We start from the raw sequence: 9171 nt of genomic DNA on the forward strand, positions 1-9171 counted from the left end.
GAAGCTGGGAGGGGGTACAGCCAGGACAGCTGACCCCAACTGACCAAAGGGGTATCCTATACCATATGATGTCATGCTCAGTATGTAAGCTGTGGGGAGGGAAGAAAGAAGGGGGAACATTTGGAGTGATGGCTTTTGTCTTCCCAAGTAACCGTTACGTGTGATGCAGCCCTGCTGTCCTGGAGATGGCTGAACCCCTGCCTGCCGATGGGAAGTAGTGAATGAATTCCTTGTTTCACTTTGCTTGTGTGCGTGGGTTTTGCTTTACCTATTAAACTGTTGTTATCTCAACCCACGAGTTTTCTCACTTTTACCCTTCAGATTCCCTCCCCCATCCCACTGGGGGAGTGAGCCACTGGCTGTGTGGGGCTCAGTTGCTGACTGGTGTTAAACCATGACTGTGAGTTAATTTAAATGGGCTTTAGATCCAAGAATGGGTGTTTTCACATGTTAAGGTGCCTTATAAACAGTGGTACCAAATTAGCCCTTTCAGCTTGTGGGGCAAAAAAAAAATGCTTCTGTTTTAAGTCTGAAGTTCCAGGATAATAACAGTCCAGAGAATGGAAGGGAAATAAAAGTTGACTTGGAGACATCCATTGCTTCAGAGCCAGGGGGATGTGTGTGAGGATTTTTAATTGGAATGTGAGGAAAACATTTGATTTGGAAGCATTCAAGGCCAGGTTGGATGGGGCTCTGAGCAACCTGATCTAGTTAGCGGTGTCCCTGCTCCTGCAGGGGGGGTTGGACTAGATGACCTCTAGGGGTCCCTTCCACCCCAAAACATTCTATGATTCTATGATTTTTTTCCCTTGTTTTTTTCCTTGCTGAAAACCAGCCTGACATGTTTTGCTTGTGTTAGTGTGACAAAGCAAGCTGATGGCAACAGAGTTGGAAAAAGTAACCCTTTTTCAGAGCAGGGAGGGAACTCACAGTGACTTTGCACAATGGCACTTGGTTCTGAAGGTTTAACATTTGAAACTGGTTTCAACATCACGTCATCATGGGGTGGGGTGGGTGGGGTTTGGTTCCCAGATTTGCCCTGCTTCTATTAATGCACCTGAATTTAGCATTAAAACGCAAAGCCACCTTTCTGCTTAGGCAGACATTTGTGGTCATAGCCTGGACCCTGGGATGCGATAATCTCTGTCTACCTTCTGCACCCAGGTGTGGCCAGCACCTCTGCACCAGGTCCTGTCCCCTCACATCCACATCCCTGTGCCTTGTGGCCATCACAATTGCAGCCTGTGTCTTGGCAGGGCTCCCATCTCTCCTCCCCAATTCTTCCTGCCTTGCTTTGCCCTTTTCTTTTCCCTTCCCGGCCACACACCAGTTTACACCAGTCTGCACTAGTTCACCTGCGTGTGCCTTTCCTTCTGGCCGCACCCGATTTGCTGAGATACCTCCCTCCAGCGTTAGCATAACCTTGCTGTAAACCAGCACTGGAAAAACCCAGCCGGGTGCTGCTGGCATGGGAGTGCTCATGAGCCCCAGTGCAGCCGGGGACTGGGTGGAGAGAAGGGTGTGGACACTGGGAGGGAGGGTGGGCCTGTGGCCCCAGTGTAACCTGGGCCAAGTCTTTGCCTGGGAAGGGCTGGGCAGAGAGAAGGGCCACCACAGGGTTTTGCATCCAAATGAATTGATACAAAGCAGTGCTGCAACTTTGAAGTTGGGGGCCACACGGGGAGGGTTTCAACTCCACGCAGCTGAACAGCTTACAGGTGAATGAGTGTCCCTGTTTGCACAGGGCTGCTGGGCCCCAGCACAGGACAGTGACAGGGTGAGGTGTGGCTTTGTTGCACCAGGCTGATGAATTGCACCTGAGAGGTGCCAGGTGAGTTGCAGCAATATGCGTGTTCCCTGCATGGTGGAAAGATGAAAAAAAAAAAAAAGAAAAAAAGAAAATGAAACAAAAAGCGCCCTGAGGTCTCCACTGCCCATCATGCCCAGCCATCTTACTGTCTCACTACAGCCGTGAAGCCCCACATGCCGTGGAAGCTGGGCAGCCCAAGGCAGCTGCCTAGAAAATGGCACACCTCAGTGCTTCTGAAGGGAGAGATGCGGCCCAGAGCTCCAAGCATCTCCCAGGACCTACAAACCATCTACCGTATACACACCAGGCCTCATCCCCACAGAGAGCCCTGAGAATTTGCTGTCGCTCCACTGGAAATATTGGGCATGGAGATACTTGTCTGGCATTAATTGCATATTAGCATGGCTCCCCAGAAGGTGAGACAGCTACCTCTGCTGAGTGCTGCTTGCATGCAGTTGGCCCTCGCAGTTTGTTGACCACAAGGCACTTTTGCAGTTCTTACCTGCAGAGCTGCTCCCAGTACATAGGGATGCTCCATCCCAGGCTCTGCATTTGCTCAGGCATTTCCAGATCCCCACCCCACCCCCAGGCTGGCACCAGATCTCCAAAAGCACCCTCCTCATGCCATCTCATTCATCCTCCCCCTCCACTGCAGATGTAGCTAAATAGTGCAGCCCATTTAAAAACCCACAGACTGGCCCTTTTTTCAGAGCATTTACAAGTCCCATCACACTGTTAAAAGGCGTGGGCCTTTTGCAGTCCCACATCCACCACCAGCTTTCAACTGGTAGCGTAGCTGGAGTTTCCACCTCTGCTCTTCTCCTCCAGCTTCCTCAGCAAAACAAGAGGGCTGCAAGCATCTACTCTAGAGAGCAGGTAATTAGACTTCCGTTAAAACAAACTATCCACTTGAAGGTGGTCAAAACCTCAGCTCCTGTGATAAAAGCAAGTGTGCAGACATATCAGTCATTAACTACGCTCAGATTGTAATCTTGGTGGTACTTGTTTAATAGCTTCTTAACCACGATATTAGCTGTTCCCCAAATATTTGTATATTGAATACCTTGCCTCCAGTGAGAACTGCAGAAGAATTTGCTTAGTCTGAAAGCAGAGACACTTAATAGAAAAGGAAGGCCAGCTCCACAGAAAACGCAGGAGTTTCTGATGTTTCTCATTTTACAGCCAGCTTTATCTGTGAGTGATGAGCAAACTGTATGCTGAGTAAAACATCTGTACAAGCATCTGTATTACTATGAACAACCTTGTAAAAATGGGAAACCCACAAAAGTTTACTTCTATGGAGGGATCAAAGCTCCATGTGGGTCTGTGGCAGAGCCTGATTCATGGCCGGCTCAGTCTGCCTCCCCCTCTCCTGACCCAACCATGGTCTGCTCCCCACCTCTGATCTTTGCACTGAGACCATGGCCCCTTCATCCTCCTTAATCTCCCTTGCGCTAATAGCATCAAGCACTGAAACCCCATTTGCTTTGAAGATAGGGATGGAAATGCCTTGTACCTGAGCCCGGAAATGCTCAAACATGAGTTACTGTCCTGTGGGTCTGAGAAGAGCCCTAAACCTCCTCCAAGAGCAGAGGCAAAGCAGAGGAGCGCTGAAGACCCTCATGTGAGCGGGTGCAAGTGTAGCTGGTGTGCAGACCTTGGGGAAAGAGGCAGACTGCTGGTTACTACATTTGCCTTTTCGGAACTTAAAGAAAGCAATGACGTTCACCCTGCCGCTTCCTTATCTTGCAGCTCCTCACTTCTACTAGCACACAAGGTGGACCTGTAAGGCTTGTGTGCATTCTCTTGGAGGTACCAGCTAGAAGTCAGTCAGACACTTCCCAGTGCTTTGGCTGATGGAGAAAAGACCCACCGAGAATGATGTGTTGTTTCACCTGCACTAGCAGCGAGAAAGAAATTACCGAGTGACCAAGGAGGGGTCAAGGGAAAAGCCAGAGTTTCGCTGCCACCCAACTGTCCTAAGGAATTTAAAGCAACCTGAGTCACCTCTCCCGCCTTGCCTGGCAGGGCATGACACCTTTAAATTAGAATTTTCATTACCAGAGCAAGATACAACTCAATTAAATTCACCATGCCTGTTTGTATATTCGCAACTGCTGTCTTTAGAAACCTGAGTGGAAATCAATGCAAAATATTCCTCCTAAATGTCTTTAACATCAGAATTACAAATGTAAATTCCCAGGCTGGTCTCGAAGTATTTCTAAAGTACATTCTCCTGTACTAACAAAATAGGCGGGACAAGAATCTTTTAGCTTACAGAGGAATGCCATGACAAGCACTCACAGACTAGGAGGCACAGAAGTTAAATCCTGACTTGTTTTATAGCCTGGATTGCTCTAATACTTTATACACCAAACAAAAACATGGAGTTGCCAGGTAGAGCATGTGGATGCAGGGGCTGTTTATCTTCTGGTGGGACCTGGGTGATCCACCAACAAGTGAGTTAGTTAATCTAGCATCTAGCACATACCTCTATGTACTTCAGCTGGGGATCTGCCATGTGAAGGGGTTTACTCCATCTCCAGTCAGAAGCTGGTGCATATCATGGACCTTCTCTTTCTCCTTTAATCCTCTGACAGCTGTAGCACTTTGAGTTCTGGGTAGGGTCCAAGACTCTACTGTCCTCGGTACCAAATTGGCAGAAAATGAAGTTAGGTCCTAGCACACACGCAGAGGACAGTACTGTAAGAAAGGCTGGATTGCAGTTTTGCACTGGACTTACAATGCCAGTCAAAACACTGCAATATCCTGCAGGAGACTGTGGGGTGACTGTCCTCAGATATTTGGGCTCTGCCTCATTTGGGGAATTCCCCCACTTGCATGAATAGTGCTTGTGCAACTCCAGCTGTTGCCCACCATCACCTTGCCTCCCTTTCCCCCCGCCACACAACTTCTACTTCCTGATTTGACAATTCCCCCACCATAATGAGTGAGCCTAGGGAGGGAGATGGAGAGTGCACACGTTAGCTCCCAACTACTGTGGCTTGGTTCAAGATCTCCCAGACACTGGCATTTTGCAAAAAAAGACCCCAACAAACCCACACTGAACTCATTCTGAGGATTTTTTATTGCTTTCACAATCTTATCTTTTCAGTAGTTTCCCAAGAGCTTATGAAAGAAACATGGGGTCTGTTGATTAAACATCATCTTCAAGAATCAAGTTGATACATGCTTGAAGTCAAGTCATGTTCACTGGCTGTCTCCATCTGAACGTCCCTAGTCAAACAGTGGTCAGAAGGATTGTGGGAAAGCAAACAGTGTTACTGCATGGTAGCAATGAAAGCAGCAATATGAATGGCATGAGAGAGCTACTGGTGCCCTCCTCTGAAATGTAAGCCTAGACAAACCTGTCCATTTGGGCTGGGCTTTCCCAGTTGCATCTCTGAGAAGAGGAGACAAAGGGACTGAAGCTTTCACCATACTGTCCGTCTGACATTCACCCAGGGCGATTTCTTCATTCCCTGAGCTTCTTTCACCTCACTCCATTCCAGCTTTGTGTCTGGAACATCATCTTCAGGCTCAGGATCCTCACGGACAGTCCCCTCAGGCAGTGCCACAACGATGGGCAGAGGGCCCTGCTCCTCCCGGAACTCCACTACACAGAGGCTCTTCTGGTTTGCTAACTGTTGGTGAGTCTCCTGGGAGTAGGAAAGAGAAAAGACAATCAAAGCAATGATACACAGTGTTTGTTTACTTCAGGTCAAACTCTACATTGTATACAGGGTACGAAAAAAAAAAAGTAATTTACTAATAAACAGTTTTAACACTGTGTAAATTAAACGACTCATCAGGCTCGTCCTCATGGGTTTCAAATGAGTCAACTGCATAAGCAGTACAAATTCAGGTAGCTGGACTGCAGATATGCTAGCATTACAATATCATCCTAGAGGAACCAGTTTCTGGAAAGGATCTGGCCAGAAAAGGCACATCCTGCTAATCAGGATGCATACTGGCATGTTAGTAATGTGCAGTAATGTTTTTATGTCTTTATATGGATATAAATTTTGCTTTGACAACAGTAAAGTGCTTATTACTGCCCTGACAGGTAATACTAGTTAATATAATGATATGAATTTAAGATTATTTTCAACTATACCTCTTCCTTGCATACAAGTTGTTTTGTTAACACTCAGACTTTACAGAATAAATGTCTACTGGCAATAGGAAAATTTTCCCATTTAGGGCAGTCAAGAAAAGATATCGAGTGCACATGTCTCAAAGCAGTATCTATACAGCAGGCCCTTCTTCTATTCATTCCGTGGAAGACTTCTCAGAGACAATGCATCGAAAATATGACAGACTTCCTCAAGTCTGATTAACCTCAGATACTGATAAGCATCTGTAACTACCTCATTAGGCAAAGAGGATCATAACCCCCTCCCCTCCAGAGGCTAAACTGAAAAAGTTGGCTGGGACGGGGTGACAGATTTGACAACTACAGCTTTGCAGGGCTATATTGGAAATGTAAGCAGCTAAATCCTGGCAGCTACCAAGACTTTACGACCAAATGAGATAACCAGGAATTTCCAAGGACTGACTCATCCTAAGGCTGGTGTTCAAAGGAAGTCAGATGAAACGCTGTGTGTTGGATCTTTCCATCAACTACAGACAGCTGGCTCAGACAGAAACATCTCCATCATGAGCACTTTGAGTTAGAGGTCATGACACCACCTCCCTGACTTCTTTCAGAGATCTTGATTATACTACTAGCAATAGAAGCAGCTGTGATGTTCGGTCCTTAGGCAATGAAAACTTAGAATGCAGACAAACAGCAGCAACCAAAGCTTGGCCGCAACTTCCTCTGCCCATGATTTTTCAGATGTCACCAAAATTATAAATGAAAGCCCAGAAATTCAGACGTCCCCTGGAGGCACATGGCTGTGGAACAGGCAGAGTTACATACAGCTGTTTCTGACTGGAAAACTCCATACAACTGCTGCGGAATTACTCACATGCTGATTTTGTTTGCTCTTTGGAAAATTACTTCATTTTAAGCCTAGAATAGAAACTGTTTGTCCACAAACTATTACAATATCAATCCCATTCTGTCCTTCAACCTAACGTACAGAACCACTGAGAGTGCAACCTACCTGTTGTGTCAAGCCTTTAAAGAGAGCTCTGGTAATGTTAATCAAGTTTTTGGATCCAGAAACCTTGGCGTACATGTCTTTAATGCCAATTAGCTTGCAGATGGTGATGATAGCTCGGTGGCAATGAAGACCATACCCTAGGGAAAAAAAATATAAATTAGCATTATGCGATTATTTGTAAGAATACAACTTAGCTAAGAAAGAGGAGAGAACTAAGACCTCCTCTTAGTTATTTTTGTTACCTAGCATGTTAGAACACATTATTTCTTAAAAATGGCAAAACCATTCTAGGAAGACCATTATTCCCAGTCCTTGCAGCTGCGCTAACATAAAGATCATGGCTTTTTTATATTAAATATACCTTATTTAACGTATTGCAAAACCAAATGAAAATGTCACCACCTATTAACTGAAAACCTAAACCCATTAAAAAAGCAACCTGAAGAGTTGTTTAATACCACAGGTTTGGGTAGTATTCCTTAGAAGTACCACTGGCAGCTTTAGAAGAGCCTTCTACAAACACACCCCACCACCCTGAGAGCATTCACCAATTAAAAAGAAATTTCTTTCTTCCACTCACCAGAAAAATAACACACAAGTACTTCCCAAAACTAAAATTATTATTAATAATAATAATAAAAAAATAGCAGAGAAGCCAGGCAACAAGTTTGCTTAAAAGAGTATTAAAAAGAAGCCATTACAAGGGGAGAGGATCTAAATGTAACTGGATCCTGACCAAGACTGTCTCTTCTAAAAAGCAGTACCAACATAGCTTCAAAACCACTTCCTTTGCAATTTCAGGTTACCAACTGCTGAATAACGGCTTCAGTAACTCCTAACAATGGTAAGTCCTGGTTCACACACATGGAGGGATTCAAACTGGTCTCCTGTGGTGAAGTTACTGCTCAAAACGACTGGTATGCTCAAGCATTGCTGTCCTTCAGGCTTCCTTACAGAAGGACCCTGCAGTAGAAGCAATGTCAGTGTCTCTCATTCCCAGGGAGACTGCTGCTGGATGAGAGGCCTACAGTGCCCTCTCAAAGCCTGAAATTGTGCTCAAGACCTCTATCAAGACACCGAGCAGGCAGAGAATTTGGGGAGGGAAGAAAAAGAGAAGTCCAAGAAAGTCTGGGGGCAATAATACTCCAACAGAAGGGTCTGGTCAAAACACAGAGGTGCTGGGAAAGCAGGTGAGTGGCTGCTGGCACTGGTGTCTCTTGCTGCTTTGGGTAGCCAAATATCCCAACTCTTTTGGGTAGCCAACCTACCACATTTTTATTTTATTCAGCTCTTGGTAATCAAAGCTTTTGAGCAGTGAAAGTGGTACTGAAGCTGCCTGCAAATTGAGGAAGGCATCATTGCACCCACTTATACCAAATTGACCTTTTGCAGTTGATCTCCAAAATGTGCCTCATGACTCAGCAACAGCAATTCACCAGCTTCACAGCCTATGCAAAATACAACAGCCACTAGCCATGAAAAAGTTATGCCTGTCCTCTTCAGGTTACAAAAGCTAGCAGAATGCCATGCACTAACAAGAGAGCAAGACAGCACAGATTATCAAAGTACTGTACATCGCTTCCTTCCTCCTGGCCCAGCCACTGGCATGAATTACACTTTGTTACTGCAGAACATCAAAGACAGGGAATGCAAATAAAGCAGGTAACATAGACTCCTCGGAGCTAAAACTACATTGGAAAGACAGCAAAATATTATCTGTATTTCTAGAAAAAACAATTATTTTACTCAAGCTCAAAGAACAAATGAGTGTTGCAACACTCATTTGCTTTCAACTTACTGGTCAAAGCAATACATACAATCATCAAAAAAAGTTTGTGTGTGTCTGTGAAAACCACAGGCCAAATTACAAAAGCCTGAACTGTAACAACTTAAAATTTGTAGCTTAGTGGGGAGGAGAGAAGCATATTTCAAAATCCACAAACACAACAGAGGTTTGCATGTCATCTGCATCCATCTTCATCATAGTGTGTTATATTAGCTCCAATGCATAATTATAGTACATTAGCATTAATTGCAAATGGTTTCTTAGACTTGCCAGATTTTAATGGAGGAGTTATTTTTTGAGGAGTCTAATTTTGCTCTCTCGTTCCCCAGAGAGATTTGTTTCATGTGGCCTAGCTCTATTAATCTTTAAAAATTGGATTGCGATAGTTCTAATGTATCTTACTTAAAAGCTGAAAAGCCAGATTATTGATTAGTCCACTCTGTGGGACAGTCTTGCTGCTGAAT

The 9171-nt window shown here is 45.0% G+C and overlaps 2 protein-coding genes across 2 annotated transcripts in view; one reads left to right on the plus strand and one right to left on the minus strand.

Moving 5' to 3' along the window:
- The window catches only part of MAL (mal, T cell differentiation protein), a 14489-nt gene extending 5878 nt beyond the window's left edge, over positions 1–8611 (plus strand). Inside the window, exons 5-6 of the mRNA XM_009643428.2 lie at positions 7723–7765; positions 7922–8611. The gene's annotated coding sequence lies outside the window, so the exon portion shown is untranslated. The remainder of the gene's footprint in view (positions 1–7722; positions 7766–7921) is intronic.
- The window catches only part of MRPS5 (mitochondrial ribosomal protein S5), a 76784-nt gene continuing 72488 nt past the window's right edge, over positions 4876–9171 (minus strand). Inside the window, exons 11-12 of the mRNA XM_035895552.1 lie at positions 6922–7058; positions 4876–5469 (exon numbers count right to left, since the gene is read on the minus strand). Coding sequence (XP_035751445.1) covers positions 5245–5469; positions 6922–7058 — 362 coding nt within the window. The 3' untranslated portion in view covers positions 4876–5244. The remainder of the gene's footprint in view (positions 5470–6921; positions 7059–9171) is intronic.

The sequence above is a fragment of the Egretta garzetta genome, unplaced genomic scaffold (assembly GCF_000687185.1).
Source record: "Egretta garzetta isolate BGI_Z169 unplaced genomic scaffold, ASM68718v1 scaffold360, whole genome shotgun sequence".
Taxonomy (NCBI): domain Eukaryota; kingdom Metazoa; phylum Chordata; class Aves; order Pelecaniformes; family Ardeidae; genus Egretta; species Egretta garzetta.